General features: G+C 43.6%; 1 protein-coding gene across 2 annotated transcripts; it reads left to right on the top strand.

Annotated features, from left to right (window-relative positions):
- Positions 1-1,867: 1,867 nt before the first annotated feature.
- On the top strand, positions 1,868-23,763 carry kdr (kinase insert domain receptor (a type III receptor tyrosine kinase)). Of its 2 annotated transcripts, none has more exons than XM_048253362.1 (30): positions 1,868-2,204; positions 3,345-3,441; positions 3,795-4,009; positions 5,235-5,356; positions 6,512-6,677; positions 7,057-7,193; positions 7,651-7,840; positions 7,981-8,126; positions 8,231-8,402; positions 8,946-9,102; positions 10,560-10,677; positions 11,046-11,154; positions 11,428-11,787; positions 12,223-12,369; positions 12,650-12,781; positions 14,430-14,536; positions 15,315-15,447; positions 15,560-15,664; positions 16,038-16,151; positions 16,770-16,858; positions 17,933-18,086; positions 18,803-18,891; positions 19,073-19,195; positions 19,674-19,785; positions 20,769-20,868; positions 21,222-21,327; positions 21,541-21,680; positions 21,892-21,958; positions 22,090-22,190; positions 23,002-23,763. In XM_048253362.1, the coding sequence occupies exons 1-30, from the start codon at positions 2,141-2,143 to the stop codon at positions 23,213-23,215; spliced, it is 4,086 nt and encodes a 1,361-aa protein (XP_048109319.1). In that variant the 5' UTR covers positions 1,868-2,140; the 3' UTR covers positions 23,216-23,763. The 2 variants fall into 2 exon arrangements, with proteins under 2 accessions (XP_048109319.1, XP_048109318.1); XM_048253361.1 differs by having other exon boundaries at positions 6,509-6,677.
- The last annotated feature ends 1,192 nt before the right edge of the window (positions 23,764-24,955 follow it).

Below are 24,955 nucleotides of genomic sequence, written 5' to 3'. Positions count from 1 at the left end.
ACACCTCAAACTATAACATAAGCATCCAATCTGTAGGTAAAGTTGCTGTTTCTCACTAGCTCCTTGTTATTGTGCCCAATGTTCCATGTGGTGTATTAGCTGTAAGTAAAGCTGAAGTGTTGTAAATTTGATTTGTGAGTAAGGACCATGTTGTGTATGAGTCATCAATAAAAGTTGCTAAAGCAGTTTGGCCTGTTTGATCTTGTATAGAGTTTCTCACCAGACTTCACTGATAGACTTTGGCACCTTTCTGGCAACCCATGGTTGCATTAGGCCCTCATCACTCCACTGTTCCTCCTCCACCTCCACACCCAACACCCTGACCCCAGCTTGCTCTCCCCATTCCCCCTCCATCTTTCACCCCTCTCCCGTGAGCAGGTTCCCAGTGTGCATTGCTTTCAGCTCCGCTCTCAAACAAGAGGAGTACGGCTGAGTGAAAGTCTAATTCCCCTGTCCGCCCCAGCAGAATGGAATGGCTGAGCTGAGAAACATGACCACACAGCTTGGGAACAACAGACAGCGAAATCATCAGAGGGTCAGCTGGCACTCACATAGAAAAGACTTGCCGCCACTAGACAGCCCCTCAGACACACAGAGAGAAGAGAGGGAGAAAGAGAAAGGGGGGGAAGAGAGGGAGAGAGAAGGAGAGAGACAGAGACACAGAGAGAGAGAGAGAGAGAGAGAGAGAGAGAGACGGAGAGAGACAGCAACAGACATAGACAAAGCGTCAGCCAGGAGGATAGGGGATTTCAGGAGACCGATTCACAGACTTGGCCAGCTACTGTGCTGGTATAGCAGATTTATCAAAACTGAACAGTAAAATATTTGTCCAGCACCACCGAAGATAACAGCGATTTGGGTGAACTGAGGCCAGCTATGTAGTACATCATTTCTACAGTTGTGCTTAAATCAGTGGTTGTTGATGTAACTTAGCAAGCTTACTTTTGTACCACCTAACTGAAGCCGAGATTTGGTGAAAGGTACAATAACACGTTTTTCTCTGAACACAGTGATTCAAGTCAGCAAATTTGAAAACAAAGCTGGCAGGAGTCAGACATTTTTTTTCACTCGATGAACCCTCAACATCCCATGGAAGTTGCCAAATGAATAGGCCTACCTCAGAGGAGCCCACCCATACTTCATGATGTGTTAGTCTATCATTTCCCAATCATGTTTAAGGTGAAAAGATTACATGACAAGGTGAGATAAATTGTCAGTGTCTTTTGGATACCCTTTGTTTACATTAGCCCTCACAAGCTAATCACCTCTGGTGGCTTCCTGTGCGATGTTTGTCATTCATGAAAAAGTAGATCAAGCTCTTGCCTCAGGAATGCAAAGGATGCCTAACTTCCTCTCATTAGTCACGTCCGTTTTAAGTAGGCTAGTTAGTGTTTACTAACGATAGCATTAATCCAATTAAACGTATTGAAATGTGATAAGCACACATTTGTCACACATCACTCCTCACATTGTCCTCACACCTTCAATAATGTAAACTGTGTTAGTAAACTAACTAAAACAAATTTGTTAAATTAAAAGTGAAGATAATCAGTGACACATTGGGAAATACCAGTACACGATGTGGGGTTTTGATAAGCCTATTCGAAAATATGTTACTCCAATGTCCAGATAGTTTTATTAAAATACATTTTAATATGGCAGAGAGATTAGCTTTGGGGACAGATATTTAGTTTAAAAACAAACAAACAAAACAAAAAAAACTGCGTTGCAGATAAAACGTGATGGGAACACTGAAAAATACTGAAGGAAGAATGCGCTCCTCCTAGCATCCCCTTTCTCCATCCCCTTCGCTCCATTGCGTCACAAGCGCACGTTCTCCCTGTCGCTCAAGCCGTTTTCCCCTGAACCGCGCGCCAGTCTACCACTTCAACAGCTCCCCATCTGACTTCATTTGAAACCGCGGCTGAAGTTTTCATCATAGCACCTGATCTATAAATCAGTTCTTTTTAAAAAACATCGCCTTGGAGTATTTTGCCTGCCTGGAAATAAAAAGAACTACAGCCACAAATATCATTATCGGTTTCACATAGTATGGTGATGCGCGCGTGAATACCACCTTTCCTGAAGAAGTTTCCAAATACATGTTCATGCGGGGACTGACCATCGTTTCTGTCAGACGATGGCGAAGGCATTTTCTGTTGTTTATTTGGTATACACTGTCCTTGGAATCAGTCGGGTGACTGGTAAGTTTACTCTTCAAAACATTTAAATACGCGTAATAGCCTAACACAAGCCATTATTAAGATTAATGATGTGAAATTCAGTAGCCTATCTTTGTTTCTACCCTTCTTGAAAATTGATTTGTTCGGTATAGGCTATTCTAAGAAGTGATGAAACATGACATTCCCTAACAGAAGAAATTCATATTTTTAGAAACTTTCCAGAGAAAAGTTTTCTTTTATCTCAAAAAGGCATCTATGCTATGTTAAATGAATGTAAGGGCCAGTATTTTAAAAACAGATTTTGTGTCTGTTTTCTTTTTTATGCTGTAATGCCCTGACATATGATTTACTCAGAGACTGAATCAATCTTTGTGGTATTAAATATTCCCTGCGGATAGGCCTACTTCAATTAATTCTTTTGGTCAGCAGAATGAACTACACATCACTTTAAAAATAATCTCTCCGTGTCTAAATGAATTCCCCAACTCATAAAACTAAAATGTTGGCGCCTACATGTGTTTATGGTGTGGTGATGTTGGAGGCCCATGTCCCCTGCCCTGGTTCCTCTTGAACAGGAACCCCACCTCAGGGCTTTGAGCGTGGTGGAGAACAGGGCCGCGGAGCCCAGCCCTGGCCCATCTGCCCCTCGCTTCCTGTTTTGACACAGCAGCGGTGGACGGCTGCTGCTGCGGCAGTGGAAAAATAGCCCCGAGATCCACTGAGAGGCTCTCTGCATAGAAGCATTTGGGATGTTTGCCCCTGTGTGACATGCTATAACTTGGTTATATTGTATGTTACTCACAGTTGGACTTATTTCCTCATCTCTTGTTAAACATGGACAAGGTGGTTTATATAACCAGACCATGCTGATTTGTGTAGTCCATTCTCCCATGCTCACTGAAGATACAGACAGGTACAATCCCATGTACCTGTCTAGTCTGACAACACATGTCAAAAAAGGGAAGATATTTCACTGTTTCAAGCTGCCACTTTCTTATACTGTTCTTCAGAATATCATTTGTTTTATGTCGGATTCATTATATTGCAAAGGAAAGGACAGCAAGGAGAATCAAAGCCTTTAATGAACTTTCGAAAGCAGTCGTAGGAAAGCATAGTATTTGCCATACTATATAAAAAGGAATGTGCTTTCTGTACTTTCAGCGTTAGAGCTCAGATATACATCTGAGCCACCTGTACTCAGCCTACAGGAGAGTGTCCACAAAATCAATGCTTCTGACACCCTGGAGATTACCTGCAGGTAGGATGACCATTATCTTATTGCATTCTTTTACCCATAACCTCAGTCGTCACCTACACAGTACACTCTGTGTGTCATTATGCTAATGTGACAAAGTCCTGGTCCCCTTCTGTCGTATATTACAATTTCAGGCTGCATGTTACATGCTACATGTTTCAGTTTAATTCGTTTAGTTGTATTGGTCAAGCCACTGTATTGCCAAAGTATTCACAATCCACTCTCTGTTGTTACTATTGAAAGAGGAGATCTTTTCAGTATTAATAGAGTAAATGTGTAGAAGACTTTTCTCAAATGAACTTCTCTCTCTCTCTGTCTGTCTCTCTCTCTCTCACCTGCTTTGTGGTCACATGTAGAAGTAAGCAGCTCCTTGAGTGGGTCATACCTTTCAACCAGAGTCACGTAGATGGCCGCTTGTCCTTCAAGGACTGCAGTGGAGCTGGTCTCTTCTGCAGCACTCTGGTCCTCACCGCGGCGACAGCCAATGAGACAGGGCTTTACCGATGCTCCTTCAAGAACCAGCCGAAGGAGGATGGAAAGACATCTGCCTCCGTATATGTGTTTGTCCAAGGTGAGCATCCCTGCCCCCAATTCAAATTACCCAGCAACTCCAAACATTCTCTCTGACGGGTCAGTCAGAGGAAAAGCTGAAGGAGAAAGATGTCTGTTTGATGTTTTATTTCGCACCATTAAGACACAACAGGTAGAAAAAACTGACACTTTCTTGAGTTGTATTATGATACTGCTGTCCCCTGATAAAAGAGGATCTTCCCCAAAACACAGAGTGGACATATAAACTGAGTTTGAGGAGGAGAGGGGTGTGTAGCTGTACTTCGCTCTGGGCAGTAAGCTCCTCATTATTTGAGCATTAAGTCGACTACTTCAAAGGCGGCTAACCTGATAATTTAGTGATCTAACTTAGTGCAGTGTCTCAACTGCATGTCTCATTAGCCGAATGGGCAAAGGGAAGGCCTCGGGTCAAACACCAAGGCACACGTATGGTGGATTATCATTTCAGTCTTTCACTTCTCAACATCAGGGTCCGAAGTTTGTGTCCTACCTGGGCACACATACAGTCTATCTGAAAATAATGTGAGGGTCATAATAATGATGATGCAGTATGATACGTATGGATTTGTATAATTTTCAGTGATTGTTTGTACTGGGGTCACAATTATTTTGACAAATGCTTCATCTTTTTAATGCTTTTGATGCCATCTTATAATAATTTTTAATTCAATACCTGTGTATATAAATTATGTCCTTTATTTGCACAACAGAACAGAACATCTTTTTTACTTGTATTAGCACCACATTGTTTGACAATTAGGAAACATTTGAAATAATCTGGATACTCTTGCCTGCTTCTAATAGATGTATAGGTATTTAGAGAGATAGTGATAGAGATAGATGTTTTTAACTGGAACACAAGAGGGCAATTCCACGCAAAACTGTCACATCCATAACACCAGAACAATGCCATGGTATTTAGTTGGCGTTATGGACGTGACCGTTTTGCGTGGAATTTCCCAAGATGTCTCTGTTTGGAGTCTATTTCTTACTCATGCTCATACGCTGTCATGCTATTCCTGAATTTGGAGTCTATTTCTGACTCATGTAGGCCTTAGGCAGACCATTGATTTAGTATTGGGGTTTTCTTCTTATGAAGCGCTGATCTCCCAGCATGCCTTCCTGATTAACACTGAGTGTGGTGGGGAGTATTGGGAACTGACACCAGATGTTCCTGTTTACATGGTTCTTCTGACTTGTGAACCCGCTCCTGCTTCTGTTTCTAGACTACAGGTCCCCATTTGTGCGCTCCCCCCGTCCTTACGATGTGGTGTTTATCAGGGAGGGGGAACAGGTGGTCATCCCCTGTCTCGGTTCTGTGGCAGACATCAACGTCACTCTCTTCATGGTGAGTTACTTGAACCCCACTGCAGATGTGTGACCCCTGTGTAGTTTTAATGGTGGTGCAGCTCCGGTTGGTGCAGACTGGATTCCAAATTCTCATATTCTTAGACAGTTATTCATAGGTTCTGTGTAAATGCATGTTGTGAAATTATTATATTTAAATAATGTTCGTCTGGTCAGTTGATGATGACTCAAGCCTTGAGAATATAATGTTTCAGTCTAAATTATTTCATCTTAGCATCGCTGTCACAAACCACTTCAATATGCAGTAATTTGCTCTGATTTTGCCATTTTTTGCCATCTTTGTGAATCATAGCAAAAGAGCCTATTTTGGGTTAGCCACAGTGGTGTGCAATTAAAGGATCAAATATGAATGGCCAGTGGTTTCATCCTTTTGATAGACAGATGTTTTGGATAAGGAAGAGTGGAAGGCAACAAATATTAAGACATCACTATCATAACTATGAGCTTTTTGTACTGCCCCATTTAACAACAAGTAGATATTGTGAATTATTACTGTGGTCATTGTGAGGTTCTTTTGTACCATGCAATAATACACACTGTTTCAACTGGAAAAATGTCAAGTTCTGTTTTAGCTCCCTATTGCCGGGCCCCAATGCCACCACCTTACTCCCTCACATCCAACTCCCCACCTCACTCAAACAGAATGTCTCAGGATTAGAATCCATTTTTCCCTCTCAAGAGTAGGATGAAAGATTCATAAATAAAATAAACATTCTCTGAGTCAAATGCCCTCAGCCTCTTTGAACTGCGAAAGCCTTTCATCACCCACCAGCAGTTGTTTATTGCATGGAGGCCTGTTTGTGATGACAGAGAAAAATAAAAAAGCATCGTGGTCGAACATGTTCTCTTGCCAAGAACCTTTGTTACAGAAGATAATTTCTGATAATGGTTTAAACATTCTATCAGCTGAGTTTACATGCGCACGGAATTCTTGATGTCATCATCACTTTTTGAATGTTTGATTACCTAAATAAGAAATAATTCATTAACTATTAATGGAAGAGTAATACTTAGGAGTGTGTCAGGCTCAATAATGATTTGGACATACATCCAGAGTGGGAATTTAAAAGGTTAAGTGAATATGGTTATGTGGTAAATGTTATTTCAAAGACTTTGTGTTGTTTTCTTTCAGAAGTACCCTTTAAAAGAACTCACGCCAGATGGGAAGATAAAGTACTGGGACAGCAAGAGAGGTTTTGTGCTGCCCAGCCACTTGATCAGCTTTGCTGGCCTGGTCTACTGTCAAACCCACATTCATAACGAGACCTTCTCCTCCTCCTATTATCTCATTGCGGTTGTAGGTGAGAGGATGGTTCACTTTTATTCGGTTAGATGATGGTTGATTTGGAGAAGTGTAGTCATCAATCAAGTTATCAAAAATGGTCATCATGGTTTGAGACTGATCTGTGTTATGTGACATTGGTCATTGAATATTTTTTGTCAAAGGCATTCTGTTATCTGAGTCATTTTGTGAGGAATGTCTGGTAGCCTAGTGTGGTTGGTTGAGCTCATACAGACATGAGTGCCTTTGTGCCATATGTAGTTTGTCTGATGACTATGATTTCAGGAGAACAATACCTCCACCCCCCATCCCCCTTAACTCCTCCACCCACCCGCCCTTCTCCCCCCTTTCCCGGCTTGCTTGCCTGGCTGGCTAACTGTTCCCTCCCTTTTCCGCAGGATACAAGATCCACAGCCTTGCAGTGACCCCTGTGCAGGAGAGACTGTCTGTAGGGGAGAGGCTGGTGCTTAACTGCACAGCTCACACTGAGCTCAACGTGGTGCTGGGCTACACATGGAAGTTTCCACAGGGACAGGTCAGTTCCAGGCAGCCTATGGGGGGCCAAGCCATGCCATGCCAGTGTGCCTTTGACCCACCCAGTGACACCCTACACACCCACACTCCCATTTTCTCCACATGGCTACTACCCAGGAGTTTAGTTTACATGAGATAAGCAGTGTTTGCAATGTTATGTTACATTACAAGTAGAGGTATTCACATATTTATTTTATTTAAGTGAGAAATTGTAATAATTCAAAGCATAAGGTTATTTTATTGAAATACTTGATGACTCAATGATGAGAACTTGATGTATAATTCTTTTTCTTGCCTATACTCTTTCACGCACACACGCACACATGCAGACATCACACACACACACACACACACACACACGCACACACACACACACACACACACACACACACACACACACACACACACACACACACACACACAAAGAGTTGTAAACCTTTTCTGTCACCCTTTGTCAGGTGCACTCCATGAACAGCTCACTGTCCCGTGCCAAGCTCCAGTCTCATAAGAAGAAACTGTGGAACTCTCTGGAGCTGTCCAACACGTTCACCATAGAAAACATAACCATGGACGATGCTGGAAAATATGTCTGCACAGCTTCTAGTGGAGGAATGACCAAGACTTCGAGTGTTACTGTAACAGTCTATGGTAACTCAACTAGTAGAATGCATTCATGTCACTCTGTTATTTGACATTCAATATATATGTATCAAATGAATGTTATCATATGTAACATTCACACAAAACATTACTAATGGTGTTATATCAATGTGCATTTCCCTTTTTAGAAAAACCCTTTATAGAGCTGAGAGAGCCGTTGATTGACACTCTGGAGGTCTATGCCAAAGATCCCTCAGCCAAGATCCCTGAAGATGGCTCAGCCAAGATCCCTCTGAAGTACACTGCCTACCCAGCAGAACCCTCAGTTAAATGGGTGTGTGTGTGTGTGTGTGTGTGTGTGTTTGTGTATTGTGTGTGTATACATTTTCTATAAGCTGAGTGTTTTCGCATGTAAAAGCCTTGTGTTTTCTGCGTAGGTTTAAAAATGACCAGCTAATCAGAAAAGAGGACAACTACAGGATCAGGCCCGGGCGAGACGGCCTCACCATCCTGGACGTGGTGGAGGAGGACGCTGGGAATTACACAGCGGTCCTGACCAACCGCATGACCAAAGAGGAGCGCAAGCATACCTTCAGACTGCTGGTCAATGGTACACAACACTGCTCTCTTTCTCGTCTAGACATCCCTTCTTTTCTTCTCTCCTCTCAAATCACTTCTCTCTTATATTCTGATTCTCTTCTCCTCTTAAAGCAAAACCTTTTCACATAGATCTCTGTTTTTCTCGAAGTCACAGAGTATTGACGGTGAAAAAAAAAAAAAAAGAAAAAAAGAATCGGTGTTACCTAGTTCGAGTTGCTGCAGCCAACAGCTAGAACAGCCAGTCAGCTACAGTGCTACACTCTGGGGGCATGATTTTAAAGATGACAGAGATCTGTGTGAAAAATCGCCAGAGTTCTCCTTTAACATCTCTTCTTCTCTTCTCTTTTCTCTCTTCTCACATCACTTCTCTCTCCTCTCATATCCTTCTTGTCTTCTCTTCTCTTCTCTTTTCTTCTCTCTACTGTCTCCTCTGTATTTTCTACGGAAAGTACAATTTGTATGTCTAATAGTTTGTGTGTGTGTGTGTGTGTGTGTGTGTGTGTGTGTGTGTGTGTGTGTGTGTGTGTGTGTGTGTGTGTGTTTGTATGTGCAGTTCCACCTCAGATCTTTGAGAAACAGGTTGGCGAGCATTTAAATGCTCACATGTACGGCAGTAGCCCCTACCTTAGGTGCACGTCCCGTGGGGGGCTAGCTCCAGTCGAAGTCCAGTGGCAGTGGATGCCCAAGGAAGACTGTCCAATCCTCTTCCAGTAAGTGAAGTCACATGGCTTTGCACAAGCCATTCCTCAAAGCTAAGACATCTTACTTATATGCAATGTTCTCTCTGCGCTTGCATGTGGTTATTTGTGATCATTTCTGTGTTTGTTTATATTCTCATGTTTGTCAGTCATGCTGCTGTTTGTGTTTTCATGCACGCTATGTTTGTGTCAATGTGTTGACTGCAGTGGATATCATATGGAGATTGGTTTTGTTTTTGTGGATGCTCAGAGGCACAGGTGGCTGGGGTTGAAAACATGTGTGCGTGAGGAGGAGGACCACTGATAGGGACAATGCAAGTGACCTTTGACCAGTGAGAGACAGGAGGATGTGATTGAGGTCAAACACAATGAGCTCTGGCCAAGAATTCAAAACACTGCAAAACAGGGTGCTGAATGATTGAGTGTGTGTGTGTGTGTGTGTGTGTGTGTGTGTGTGTGTGTGTGTGTGTGTGTTTGTGTTGCAGTTGTTATATGCTTACTGTTTTGGCACGCAGGTTTTACCAAACAAGCTCAGTATACAGTAGTTGATCCGTATAATGTACTCATGACTAGCACTCAAACAACCAAGAAGACAGGCAGTTCTCTCACTTGACGAAAACACCTCTCAAAGGAAGAGGTTGAGAAGATGACCAGTTAACATTTCAGACATTTCGTAACTTAGGGTTGTATATGAGTAGAATCACGGCAATAAAATAGTGACGTTGCATTAAACGTGAGTTGAGATACGATTTCTGGCGATGGGCTACTTGGGCACGAGTTGAGATTTGCCGATGACTCATGAGACGGGACCTTATCTTAAGACCGCACCACGGCCTACTTCCTGTCCCCCTCATCACAGCTTCCTGTTGTTCCAAAAGTGGACTTTTACAAACGACCTTTTCCTTCAATACGGCCTTTCACACTTCTGTCAATGCTCTCCTTCTCTCTCACTCTCTCTCTCCCCTCCTTGCACCTTATCTCAGCATCTCTTACGTTCTCCTTTAGCTTACTGTGTTTATATCTGGCTTTGTGCCGTCATGGCTGATCCTTGTGTGCTTGAGTTTGTTGATGTTCCTGGGCTCGTCTGGCAGTCTGTAAATAAGTTGTGTAATCACCACTGAAATAGCATCGCCCCGAATGAAAAGGGGGATAGAAAAGCCTGTTCTAAAAACTGTGTTTCTGTGTATTTATAAATTATACACAGCCTAATTCCGTGTGCTTGTGTTTTAAAGCATGTGCTGACAAATTGGTGAGCTGATTTGCGCATGTGGTCATTGTGTTCCCAGGTCCAATAGTATTTACATTCCTCGAAATAGCCCTGAATCAGTTTATTTTCATCTGAGAAGGAATTTCTTTAATGGCTTCACCCAAGCCCACACAAAACAGACCAAAGCCATACATTTCTGAATCTGTGCATACGTGTATAAATTGCTCTGCTGTGTGTGTGTGTGTGTGTGTGTGTGCTGCAGGCGAGGGGTGAGGCCTGTGAACCGACTGAGTGAGTGTACCCAGTGGAGGGACGTTGGTAACGGCACAGCCCTCAATCGCGTCAGCAGCCCCAGTACCATCACTGATGCCATGCTCAAGGTACTGTTACGCCCTCTGATCCCTCACACAACGCACTCACATGCCTTTGAGCATGTCAATCAAACTCACCATACTTAGAGCTAGATAGATAGATAAATATTACATTACATTTGGCTGACACATTTTTAACCAAAGATAGACAGACAGACAGACAGAAAGACAGAGACAGACACCTCTAGCCTTTGATCAAAATCTTTAGCATACCCTTTGAGACTCTCATAGTACTATTGGTTTCTGTGTGGAGGAATCCATTTTTTGTGTCTGTACAGTTGGCTACACCTGATTCTCTAGTAGTAACATAGAAAACTTTTCCTGTGCATTTGTGTGTGTATGTATGTGTGTGTGTGTGTGTGTGTGTGTGTGTGTAGACGGTGAGCACACTGAAGATTCAGAGGGCTGAGGACCATGCTCTCTACAGGTGTATTGCCACCAACAAAGCTGGTGTGGACGACTACATAATTGTCTTCCAGGTCACACGTAAGTCTGGGACTCATTCTCATGCTACAGCTGATACAGCACATGACCGGTCAGATCAGAGCTGAGGAGCATTCATATTTTGCAAACAAAATCCTGAAATAATGGTCTTTAAATAATTATTCCTGTTTAGCACTTAAGGTCATAAGGTCATCACATGTGTGTGTGTGTGTGTGTGTGTGTGTGTGTGTGTGTGTGTGTGTGTGTGTGCGTGCGTGTGTGTGTGTGTGTGTGTGTGTGTGTGTGTGTGCCTCTGTCATGTTCCCATGCTGACAGGGGGCCTGGAGCTCAGTCTGAACTCCTCGTCCGAGCCCATCGAGCAGGACAACGTGGCCCTGCATTGCAAAGCTGACCATCTGCTCTACGGCAACCTGACCTGGTACCGCGTGCTGAACGTGTCAAGCAGCCCGGGGGAGGCGCAGGCCTTCCCTGCCGCCCAGCCCTGCCGCACGCTGCCCCAGCCCCTCCAGCTGCTGCCCCAGGCCGCACCGCTCAGGGTCCAGGGCAGCAACATCACCCTGGAGCTGCTGCTGAACAACGCCTCACAGCAGGACGAGGGCCTCTACGCCTGCCAGGTGGAGAGCCTCTCCTCTCCCTCTGAGAAGACCTGCCTGCTGCACTACCTATCTCTCAGGGGTGAGGGATATTACTGTAACATCTCCTTAACTCACTATCAGCTTTTATGCCTGGGTCAGCCTCAGGCAGGTGGCTCTGCCTTTACTGAGATATGAAGTAGTAGTCCTCAAGCCTTAACCCTCAAACAAACAAACAAATGAAGCTGGAATATAATCATCAGGGGTTTTGGAGTAGACTTTCGGGAAGTGCTTTGAGACAGTGCTCATTTTAATGTGTAAGGTCATCAAAAAACGGAAACGGAATTGAATTGAGTTGAAAATTGCCATAGCAAACTCATCTAGATAAGATCTCGGTGGAGCATGTTGTACCTCCTTCTGCAGTAACGTTATTCTCTGTGCCAGTCACAACAACTGTGACATTTGTTTGAACTTACCAAATCAGCCGTGCTCCAAGATGGGATTGTGTTGGTGACCCCCCCTCTGTTTGTGTATCTAGCTCTGGAGCCAGCCAAAATCACCAGCGTCCTCGCTGACCAAACAGTGAATGTGAGTGACTCGGCCATGATGACCTGTGACGTCACCGGAACTCCAACACCCACCATCATCTGGACAAAGGACAACCAGACTGTGGGAGAGGGAGCTGGTGAGCAGCTTTTTCTTTCTTCGTGTGGTGTATTGTTTTGATAATACCATTTTTTTTATCATTATCTGAGCTGCATTCATTTGCACCACTGCACAATGACTTGTAAAAACGACAACTCATCTTTTATCTTTAGTTTTACTTTGTGTGATAGAATGAGAACAGTATAACAACATGATAATGATACTGAATAATGTGGTCTACCATCTACCCTTGCTTGCATCAGATTTCCAAAGTTTTGTGATGTTTTGGTCACTGAGTTCACAGTAATTTGTTTTCTCAGGTGTGTTTCTGAAGCGATCGAACAGCACGTTGACCATCCTGCGGGTCAAGAAAGACGACAGTGGTCTGTACGTCTGCACTGCCTGCAACAGCCAAGGCTGTGACACAGACCAGGCCACCCTCACCGTAGAAGGTGAGCCCTCACAACAACAGGAAATTACATCACAGACAGGGGAATAAACAGCCATAATCTTCTGACTGCTAATGCAGCTCATTTATACTGTACTCATACCAGTGATGTGAGCACGCCATTACACATTCTTCAAATGGGTTGATTGAAAAAGTGTTCAGTGAGTACTACTACAGCTGACATTATTGTGTTTCAACTGAAAAAGTTACCTACCGTAAGCCATCATAACCCTGACTGGGATGAGGATGGGGTGAGGATGTTCAATGTAATGTTATAAAGTAGTATAGATTCCACACTGAATTCTTTCTACGCTGACTATCCCACGTGTTTGTTTAGATCCAGCTTATTTGTCTTAATGAAACTCTGTTATGTTAAAAATAGCCTCTGTTCCGTCAGGCAGGAAGCTGACCCTTCTGGTGTACATCCTTTGGATGTGGCTAAAAAGAAAGCAGAGCAAAGAGTCCCAGAACACAAAGGGGAGAAGGGACCCCACCTCCTCCTCCTTAACCCCCACCTCCCCTCCACCCTGCTGGCCTCTCCTTCCCCACGTTCTCTCACATTCTTTCCAGAGACGTCCATTACACCTAGCCAGAGTTACACATACACAGAGGGTGAAAAATCAGAAGAACAAGATAAAGACAAAGTAGTCAAGAAAGAATAGAGAGAATGAGACAGAGAGAGAGAGAGAGAGAGAGAGATGTGAGAGTGGATAGAGGAAGATAGAGAGAGAGAGAGAGAGAGAGAGAGAGAGAGAGAGAGATCATAACAACACAGAGACAGACAGACAAACAAAGCTAGCTAGCTGTTAGTGGAGTGTACGTGACTTGTCGCCTGCCACTGTTCTTCGGCAGGGGCGTCACACAGACGCCACTGAGGCTTGCTAATGAGGGGGGACAGGGACTGTAACAAGGAGCCCCCATTCTCACGCTTTCCGCTATGCTAAAGAGATAGTGTGGAAAGAGAGAATGGGGGTGGCAGCTTTTCCTGTTCCCATATGCACATGTTTAGTCTCAGAAAGGTTGACAGTATGACAAGATCCAGGCAGGTGGAAATATTGTAGCATTTAAAACAGTAAATTTAAATTTGAACTAGATTTCAACCTGTGATTTTTGTGCCACAAACTGACACTGATATTGAGCTTTTCATCTTAAAATAGTTTCTATAATGCATGTTCTGTGCACCACAGAAGGAATGTCCCATTTGCTGAATGTCAAGTCAAGTCAAGTCAGTTTTATTTAGTATAGCGCATTTAACATGCACAAAGTACAACCCAAAGCGCTCCACATACAAGACATTGACAAAAACAAAAGACAATAAGACAAAAAATGCCAGGCGGATGATTGTAGTAAAGCCAGCGTTGACACCACATTTAAAAATAACAAACACAAAAGATGGGGACCGGAGGCGTAGTCGCCAGGCGTTCCCGTGACACTAAGACATACAAGACAGACAACACAGCAAATTGAAAATAAATAAATAAAATAATAATAATCATGTTAAAATTAGTCCAATTTCCAACCGGCTGAAAAAGTCCAAGGGCAATGATGACCCGCGTGAAACTGCCAATGCAAGACCAACAAAGTTCTTTCACTGACCAACTCAGAGAATTTACTGTGTCAACACAATATGTTATTGATCATGACCCATGCAGGTGCAGAGGAGAAAATGAACGTGGAGCTGATCGTGCCCATGGGAGCAGTGGTCATCGCCATTTTCTTCTGGATCCTCATCGTCTTCGTCATCCGCAGCCGGAAGCGGGTAATTTGCCACCCAAGACCAACATGAGCTCACACGGACACCCTTCTGAGCATGCACACATGTATACGTTCAACGCTCAAATTCATTTATTAGCACACATGCACAAACATACACACACCCACACACACACACGTACACGCGATTGCAGCACTTTAGTGCTGGCGGCACTTTGACAGATTGGAGCTGGCTGGCAAAGGCTTGGCCAGCAGATCCTCTTTTGTGTGTTCCAGGAAAGAGGCCCTGCTGGTCCTCCAGTAAAGTCACGTAGGCCAGCCAGCTCTGGCCAGCACTCCCCACTGGGTCTCACGGACTGGCGCTGTCCTGTCCGCCAGTGCAGCTGGGGCCTGGGAGTGTGCTGTGGTGTGGGTGGGTTGGTGGGTTGGTTGTGGCGATCGGGCCCATTAACTTTTCACAATGCAGGACCAGGGAATGGATCTTGCTGGGAGATAGGGGTGGGTTTGGGGCTTGCTGTTACTGTAACCCCAGGGTGACCTGTGTGTGCAACCAGGCCAATGCCCCCAATCCCCTTTGTGTCACCCTCGTTGTCTCACTCTCAGTTTCTCTCCATTTTGTTGTTCTCGCTCTCTGTCTTTCTCTCTCTTTCTCTCCATTTGCAATTCTCTCTCTCTCTCTGTCTCTCTCTCTGCCTCTATCTCTCTCTGTCTGTCTCTCTCTGTCTCTCTCTCTGCCTCTATCTCTGTCTGTCTCTCTCTGTCTCTCTCTCTGCCTCTATCTCTCTGTCTGTCTCTCTCTGTCTCTCTTTCTGTCTGGATGTCAGCCAAGTGAGGAGCTGAAAACCGGCTACCTGTCCATGATCCTGGACGACAATGACATGCCAATGGACGAGCACTGCGAGAGGCTCACTTACGATGCCAGCAAGTGGGAGTTCCCTCGAGACCGACTCAAGCTAGGTGCGTCAGAATGAACTAATTTCCAGGCCAAGATTGTATCGCGCTTTTCATTGCTTCCTTAGCTTGAGTTTCCTGAGAACACTGCACATCATGTTCCCCCTGTGTGTTGCAGGAGAGCCGCTGGGTCGAGGGGCCTTCGGTCAGGTGGTGGAGGCTTCAGCGTTTGGCATCGAGAAAGCCACAACCTGCACAACTGTGGCAGTTAAAATGTTAAAAGGTATTTTCTTAAACGTTTTGTAAAGGTCATATAAATTTGGTTCTTGCACATTGCCCCATTGTCAGTAACATGTTTGAGATGTCATGATTGCGGGCGTTGGTGGAGCAGTGATCCCCAATCCAATCCCCAATCCAGTGTCACCTAAGAGAGGATAAGAGCATCTGCTAATTCACGTTACATTACATCAGTTGCAGAAAGTTGCAGAAACACATCCCCCAAGACTTTTGCCTAAACTCTGTCACTTACACACACTGACATATATGATGCTGTTTAGAGTGACATTATATCACCAATATCTCCTCTTGGGAGCCTGAAGTGTGGGTGCCTTTCTATCATGAAGATGATTGTTTTCTGTTACCATTCCCACCAATAGAGGGTGCCACTACCAGTGAGTACCAGGCCCTCATGTCTGAACTGAAGATTCTCATTCATATTGGTCATCATCTCAATGTAGTCAACCTGCTTGGAGCATGCACAAAACCAGGAGGTGAGTTATCATACACACAGAAGCACATACACACACAGAAGCACATACACACACACACACACACACACACACACACACACACACACACACACACACACACACACACACACACTCGCTTCTACCATCAACTGTATGTGTGTTTGATGTATTGTACAACAGCTCATTAAGAGTCTGTGGTTTTGAATGCCACTGTGCCCCACGAGCCCCCTCCACTGCCTTCCCCATCCCCATTACCATCATGCCTGTCTGTATGTTGTGTAAAGTACTTGTTTCCCTAAATGTACGCAGCACATTTGGTTCCCAAAACATTATAAAGCTGTTGATTTTTAATGCAAGAGCATGCTTTCAGTGCAGCTTTCCAAATGAATGTTAATTATAGATTTACTGCCACAAAGATAAAGAGAGGCTGCAAACACTCATGCTGCTCATCTCTCCATACCCTTCTCTTGCCCTCCTCTCTCTTTCATTCTATCTCTCTATCTATCTCTGTCTACCCTTCCATGTTGTTTTTTTCACACTCTTACTCTCTCTATATCTCTCCCTCTGTCTCCTGATTTCAATCTCTCTCTCTCTCTTTCTCTCTCTCTCTCTCTCTCTCTCTCTCTGTCTGTCTCTCAGGTCCTTTAATGGTGATAGTGGAGTACTGCAAGCACGGAAACCTCTCCAGCTACTTGAAGAGCAAGCGTGAGGAGTACAGTCCTTTCAAGGTAAATTCCCCCCAAATGTTTCTCACCAGAGCAGTTGTAAACACCCTCCTTTGCCTCCTCCACTAGCCCATTTTATGCCCCCCAAAGAGGCCTGAGATGTGGTTACTCCAGTTTGTGGTCATTGCACAAGCAGCCACAGATGTTGACTGATGTGATTAGAGGGATGGGGGTCCTTACATAAGGAGCTGAATGAGAGCCAAACACGAAATGGTGTTGAAGATGGTGTCTTTAACTTCAAGTGGTGGATTTAATCACCATTTTTTTACTTTTAATGAAATAAAAAACAAACTAAGCAAAACACAAATAAAGCAGAGAGGACATTTGAAGCAGATTTCATGTGGAGAGTATGGCACGTAACTTTAAAATTGGTGACCGAGGAGTGTTTTTTGTTGACTCATCAATATCATCTGTACCTTAAACAGTTGGAGCCTTTCATATAGAGGGCAATTTACCAGCTTTATTGGTCACACTTTACTTAGATAGTCCGTACACAGACTATCCACAGATGCTCAGATTATCAACAGACAACTGTTGACACTCTGGTAACCACAATTTATGGTTAAGGTTAAAGTTAGGGGTTGGATTTGGTTAAGTTGATGTTAAGTAATTATTCAACAGCATTTTTTCTTAATGGACTTGAATCTTTAGCAGATGGAGCCCTAATTGAAATGCTGGGTGCAAACTCTAAAGTCTAACTAAAGCTTGCTTGGTAATTATACAAAATCGATTTGCAAATGGAATACCATGAGAAAGACCCTAATCACAAACAGTGGTGGGTCAGCTAATAGCTGTCTCACACCACATGGCATTCGTTGGTGTACGAGAACTTAGACTGACTTTGGACTTTGCTCAGCATTTACTGTAAATTAGGGCCTATGATCTTTTAAGTGTCTGTGAGCCGACTATCTAAGTAAAGTGTTGTATCATTTTGAACGGAGTACACTAAAATATTTGGCTTTTACTGAACATTGACACTGGATATTACACAAGGGTATCAGAAGCAGAGCTAGCTGAAAGCTTATCTCCAAATCTCCATGGCCGGCCCTGACACCCATGCTCTCTCTCTTGCTCCAGAGACGAGGTCCGAGCCCCTGGCACCGGGCTCAGGTGGAGGACGACTTCAGCCAGGGGGACCTGGGCCTGGGCACAAGCACCCGGCTGGACATCTGCACGGGCACAGCCTCCTGCTTCCGTGAGGACTGGACAGAGAGCTGCCTGGAGGAGCAAGGTACTGAATATCACTTCCACTTTTCCCTCTCTCACTTCCCTTAGCGCGCTTCTATCCACTACCTCACTTTCCTCCTCTACACACTAACTGATGATCTCTACTTTCCTCCTCTACACACTAACTGATGATCTCTACTTTCCTCCTCTACACACTAACTAATGATCTCTACTTTCCTCCTCTACACACTAACTAATGATCTCTACTTTCCTCCTCTACACACTAACTGATGATCTCTACTTTCCTCCTCTACACACTAACTGATGATCTCTACTTTCCTCCTCTACACACCACACTAACTAATGATCTCTACTTTCCTCCTCTACACACTAACTAATGATCTCTACTTTCCTTCACACTGACCAATCAACTTACATTGACTAGCTCAATGACCGATCATCTAGACTTTCCTTCACACACTAACCATCTTACACTGACCAGCTAACTGACCAGCTCCCATGTCTTCATACATTCGCTGACCTGCTCACTTTGCGTCACTCATTTACTTTCTCACGTTCTTTTATTCACTTGCTAAAAGAAATCTGGGTCACTTTGCATGCTACTGTGTTGTCCTAATAATGCAGTATTTTAGGATTGAATTTGTAAATGGATCATAATTATTATGTTATATAATGATATAATAGTATTAATTTAAACATGAAATGAATTCAACATGGTCTATGAAGTTCCTCACCCTTACTGGTCATTTGTTCCCACAGAGTCTGACTGGGACCATCTCGCCCTGGAGGATCTCATTAGTTACAGCTTCCAGGTGGCCAAGGGCATGGAGTTCCTCTCCTCGCGAAAGGTTAGCTGCGTAGGATAATACTTAGCACCTTGTACATGATACTAGTATCAGGCCCTGGGTCTTTACCTCTAATCATACACAAGTTGAAAATTGATTGTTTATAACCGTTTTGTAAATTACGTAAATTAATTTAAGAAGAGATGAAGTCTTAATTGTAACATCTTTGTGAATAAATTTGCAGTGCATTCATCGGGATCTGGCAGCTCGGAACATCCTGCTTTCAGAAAATAATGTGGTGAAGATCTGTGACTTTGGACTGGCCAGAGACGTGTACAAAGACCCCGACTACGTCCGCAAGGGAGATGTAAGACGCCCCGCATATCAGCTCTCTCTCCCCTCTCCCTTACTTCTGCCTCTCTGCCTTCCTTTACCTCACATGACGCCACGCCGGGGTTTGTTTATCTTGGCTGTAACAAATGCTTCCCTTTTTTAAAATACGCAAAAGTGAGTGCTTGCGGACATGAAAGGGAGCTATAGTAAACACTGCTCAGTTGTTTCCTCATCTGTCTAACGTGTTGTTTACACACAAGGGGATTGTCTCTGAGGTAGACCAGGTGGACGTTGGAATTGGGACACGGTTGTGTGTCTGTCTGTTTGTCTGTTTGTCTCAGGTCAGCACTGTGCCGGAATTCAGGGATGGGTCGTCGAACTGTTTAAAACTCAGAAAATAGATATTGATATATTACGGCTTTTCGAGCATTCAGAACATACAAACATCAACTTCATATTTTTCTTCCTTTAACCCCTGTGTCTCTCTCTGGCTGTCTGTCTGTCCATCTCAGGCTCGTCTCCCTCTGAAGTGGATGGCCCCAGAAACCATCTTTGACCGTGTCTACACGACGCAGAGCGATGTGTGGTCCTTTGGAGTCCTGCTGTGGGAAATCTTCTCTCTGGGTAAACTGGCTTAAGAAGAAAGAATATGAAACTACAGGGCAGGGCACAGGGCACTAACTCAATCAGAGAACACACACAATCTTTAAAGCACTTTAAATGCACTTAAACACGTAATAAACTGTGTGTAAAGGTGGGGCAGTAAACAACTGTGTAAAGGTAATGTCCATTCAATGATCCTGTGCACTGTGGTGTACTATGATAGACCTCCAGCAGACAGCTGTTCTCTGTAACGCAACACAAACAGTTTGTTAAAAAGGAGTATAAATATAGTAGGCTACTTTCAGAGCAAAAGTACTCCAGAATACATAAGTAAGATATCCTGAACTATAGTCATTTCTCAGCTATTAACCAAGGTTTTTTCACCTATGAGGTTAATACATTGGGACGGGCTATATTTGGGTATGCATTTCTTTTCTTCATTCTTTATGATTAAAGCACAATCTGATCCTGATTCATTGGGCTATTGGGAACTCTGGTTAATACTCGGGTGCGGTTAATGGTTTTGTTTTTTTTTAGTTTGCCTAAAACACTGTCCTGCGGTTTATACACAATGTAGCTGCTCCATGTGAAATTACTGTAATTTATAGCTATGTGAAACTAGTCCTCTTCAAATCATGTGCCTCAGATATGTGCACTAAACACTGGCTGATAAGTAGCGCATAGCTGTTATGTAAGTCAGTGTCATTATGAGATCTACCTGGTGCCAGGATTAGGATTAGGGTGTAGATGAGGTAATGTTAGTACCACATAAGGCCTAAGAAGTACATATGATTATTACTTATGCACTCCAGTTAGTACATTGTAATGAGGGCATTTGATATAAAGTCTGATATAATAGGATGTTGATGTAACAGGATGTTTTTCTGTTGTTAGGGATTAGATCAAAAAAGACTGTGTCCGATCCTTATAATGCACACCTGCTTAACTGTGATCTGACCTCTGGATGACCCTCATCTCCCCCTCCCTGTTTCTCTCTAACACAGGGGCGTCCCCTTACCCTGGGGTGGCCATCGATGAGTCCTTCTGCCGCAGACTGAAGGAGGGCACCAGGATGAGAGCACCTGACTACGCCACACCAGAGATGTGAGAAAGACATTTCTATGTTTGCACTGCATCATCTATATTTTTATTTAGACATATACAGTAGGAAACAATCTGTGATTTAGTAGACTTTGCAAAAACCAAGGTATTCTTATAAAAGATGAACTGTAATATAATGTAACTAAGAATATATAAGAAATTTAATCACAACAAAGTGAACCCCAGTGTTTACAAAAGTGTATGGGGTTAGTGTGATGGACTGTGTCATTTATAAAAAAGTTGATAATAAAAAATAAATCAGAAAGAGAGGGGGCTTGTAGCCTGCGTTCTAAATGTAAACAGTGTATTTGTAATGCCTGTAGACCTCTTCATGATGAAGTCCTCTGCCTCCTCAGATACCAGACCATGCTGGACTGCTGGCTGGATCGGCCAACAGACAGGCCCACGTTCAACGGGTTGGTGGAACACCTAGGCAACCTACTGCAGGCCAGTGCACACCAGGTGTGTATATAGCATAGCACAAACCTGTCTTTTAGCACTGCACAACATTTACCGACTACTGTAGTGTGAAATCCACTGGGGTTTCTTCATTTAAAAACATTAATGTTACCCCCCCAACCACCACCATACCTTATTATGTGTGTGTGTGTGTGTGTGTGTATGTGTGTGTGTGTGTGCATGTGTGTGTGTGTGCGCATGTCTGTGTGTGCCCAGGATGGAAAGGACTACATCCCACTCATGTCCGGGGACCAAGAGGGCATCATAGCTTCTTCCCACCCCAGAGGTCCCCTTGGCAGGTCGGCCAGAGACAGCACTGCCGTACAGCTCCACTACGACAACGCCCCAACACTGGGGTGGGTTACACACTTTAACTGTACCATTATGCTTGCTCATCATCCAGAAACATTTTAGGACACTGGTGAACGTTGGTCACTTTAAAGCGCTGCAAATGCACTGATGTAATTTTTACAAGTTGAATATTGTCAGTCTTCATCACAACATTTTAGATCAATATAAAAAAAGTATCTCTTTTGGGTTGTTAATCTTGCTGTTTCCTCAACAAAGGTATCCTCTTCAGGGTGATGGCCAGGCCATATTTGAGGAAATTCCACTAGGCCACAGCCTTGTTCGGGTGAGCACTGCATTAGCCATCAGTAATGCACTCACTTTAAACAAATATATCATAAACTGTATCTTTAAATATTGGATGAACAAATTCAATCTCGTCCACTTGAGCATGCATGCATTTGACTCCTCCCCCAGGATGTTGAGATTGAGAGAGCAATGGGCCTATCAGCAGAAGAGATGAAAAGACTGGGCCACCACAGCACTCTGCATGGCACCTCACGCACACATCTCTTCAGGTGAGATTTCCATTACACTTTATTTTACAGGGTCCTTGTTCCAGTGTATCTACATAATGAAGTAACAACCTATGTAACAATATGTAATATTACATACTTATGTTGTCCATACATAATGTATTTTTGTGTCCCTACAGATCACTAGTACACGTGTAATAAGAAGTGAAGGTTACAATACTTTGCCAAAGTGGCGTCTAGGTTAGAGTTAGGGTTAGGGCGCATCTAGTAATAGCAGGACTCTATGTCTTGCCCAGGCCCCCTTCCATCCGAGGCAATGTGCACCCCACCATTGGGAGCTCCTTTGAGGGTGCACACGCACTGGCACAGGCGGCCAAACAAGTTATGGTCAGGGCACATCTTGTACAGGTGTAATAAGAAGTGCCCTAACCCTAACCTAGAGGCCACTTTGGCAAAGTATTATAACAAGCACTTCTTATTAGACATGTACTAATGATCTGTAGGTACACAAAATACATTATGTAAGGACAACATACAGTAAGTATAGGATATTTAAGGGATAATGTATAGAACGCCAGTCATTAACAGAAAATAAGTCCTGACAGGGCGAACAGGCCCCCGACGCGCCAGTGGACTACGGAATATACTGGAACAAGGACCCTGTAAAATAAAGTGTTACCATCTATTCATTACAACAGTGTCAATTACAAATTTATAATAATAGCAATAACAAAGTGCATTGTGATACAATGTAGTTACATTGTTATTACAATGAATAAACATAATGAACCATGATGACATTTACACTGTAGATCCTGTGTGACTGAAAATTGTTGTTGGTGTAAATTTCCAGCCCTATCCTCCGTTGCAAGAGTAAGGAGTCACTGGAGTCTGAATCATCCAATCAGACAAGTGGGTACCAGTCTGGGTACCACTCTGACGATGCGGAAGTGCCGATCTATGCCAACGAGGAGATGATCCTCAAGAGGGACGCCATGAAGAGGCCACTGCCCAAGCCTGCGGAGAAATTTAGCGTAGATGTGCGTTACAGCGCCCCGCCTGTTTAGCATTCAGCGTACAATTCAACACCAACAACTCTCGAAGGAAAGAACCATAACACCCAAAAACCCTTAATGTGACCCCCTCAGACCAGAATCAACAAGCCAATGATCAAGTTCAAGGAGTGGCCAAGCCTGTAATTGTGATTTATGCAGTTGTCTTTAATATCCTTTTGCCTGTTGCCAGCATTAAGGCAGGCTGATATGAGTGACAAAGCTATCTATCTATGAAAAAAACTTTGTGGATATTGTCTTCAGGAAAAGTGCTGCCTTTTATTTGTCTTTCCTTATTCCACATATATGATAAGTTATTAGATCGTCTGAATATGCAAGTGCCTAACTCCAGTTTGAAAACCTTAAGATCATACCAACACGTTTAGCCTTTTTTGCTACTCAAAAATATTGAGGTCATCCTGTCAACCTGCTGCTCAACCCATTCGCACAACAGTCTCTTGTTTAATTGACATTAGCCATCAAAGTCAAAGTCAAAATCAAAGTCAGCTTTATTGTCAATTTCTTCACATGTTCCAGACATACAAAGAGATCGAAATTACGTTTCTCACTATCCCACGGTGAAGACTAGACATATTTTACCAATTTAGGTCCACAGACAAACATAACATTCAAGTAAACAAAAAGTAAGTAAAAATAAGTAAATAAGAGGGCACATATAATAATGAAAAAAATAAGAGCAGCAAAATTTGGTTGAAATTGTGCATAGACAGTCAATAAAATACTAGTGCAAAGTCAGGCCAATAAAAGGCTTGGGTAGTTCTGTTTGACCTAAGTAAGAAAGAAAGTGGCATAGTGGTGCAAGTTATGTAAGAGCAGCAGAAGTGTTGTGTTTTCAGGACAACAACACCAAGTTGTAAAGTGTACAAGTGTGCAAGTGTGCAAGTGGAGTAGTGCAGTGACCATTTTGGGTCCAATGTCCAGGATGTTATGTAGCTGAGGGTGGAGGGGGGGAGAGGAGGGAGAGAGTTCAGCATCCTTACAGCTTGGTGTATGAAGCTGTTGGTGAGTCTGGTAGTGGGGGGCGCAGGCTTCTGTACCTCTTCCCAGAGGGCAGTAGATCAAACAGATTGTGGCGGGGTGACTTGCATCACTCACAATTTTGGTAAGCCTACTTGGGTGAGGTGGGTGGTGTAAATGTCCTTCAGGGAGGGGAGTGAAGCACCAATAATCCTTCCAGCTGTGTTCACTATGCGCTGCAGGGCTTTCCTGTTGTATTCAGTGCAGCTTCCGCCCCACACAGCGATACAGCTGGAGAGGATGCTCTCAATGGTGCCATGAGAAACAGTCAGGGTTTTTATAGGTATAGAAAGCAAATCAAACACATTGGAACTCATGTTTCCTCAGGGTTGTTGCCCCAATAAGAGAGCTTCAATTCCCTCTAGACTTCCAGCTTACTGTTCAGGTCGTCCCTTGTGTTGAGTGCCTTATGGTGGAAATACCAGTCTGTGACCTTTCACCTTCCTAAAATGTGCCCACAGCATCAGCTTTTGTTAACTCCCAGATACTGGCTAGACGCGCCAATGCCACTTCCATTTGTTTATAAGTCAGTCTGTCTCCTCAACCACTTTTGTTTCTTTGTTTTGAAAAGAAATGTAATACACGATGTGTGGGAAAGAGATTATGAATTTCAAGTGGGTTCAGTCTTTTTTTTTGTTTTGGTATTTTTTGATAACGGCCACACCTTCTTTTTTGTGTGTGTGAGTGGTTGGCAGTCTTAGAAGTGTAATCGTGTTT

This window comes from Alosa alosa, chromosome 9, assembly GCF_017589495.1.
Source record: "Alosa alosa isolate M-15738 ecotype Scorff River chromosome 9, AALO_Geno_1.1, whole genome shotgun sequence".
Classification (NCBI taxonomy): domain Eukaryota; kingdom Metazoa; phylum Chordata; class Actinopteri; order Clupeiformes; family Clupeidae; genus Alosa; species Alosa alosa.
The sequence above is the reverse complement of the archived record's forward strand: the minus strand, read 5'-3'. Positions and strand labels throughout refer to the sequence as shown.

Bases quoted from the DNA above. Each gene is read 5' to 3' on its own strand.
- kdr (XM_048253361.1), top strand. From the start codon at position 2,141: ATGGCGAAGGCATTTTCTGTTGTTTATTTGGTATACACTGTCCTTGGA. The intron at 15,665-16,037 runs GTATTTTCTTAA...TCCCACCAATAG, and splicing joins GGCAGTTAAAATGTTAAAAG to AGGGTGCCACTACCAGTGAG. The intron at 19,196-19,673 runs GTAAGACGCCCC...TGTCCATCTCAG, and splicing joins ACTACGTCCGCAAGGGAGAT to GCTCGTCTCCCTCTGAAGTG.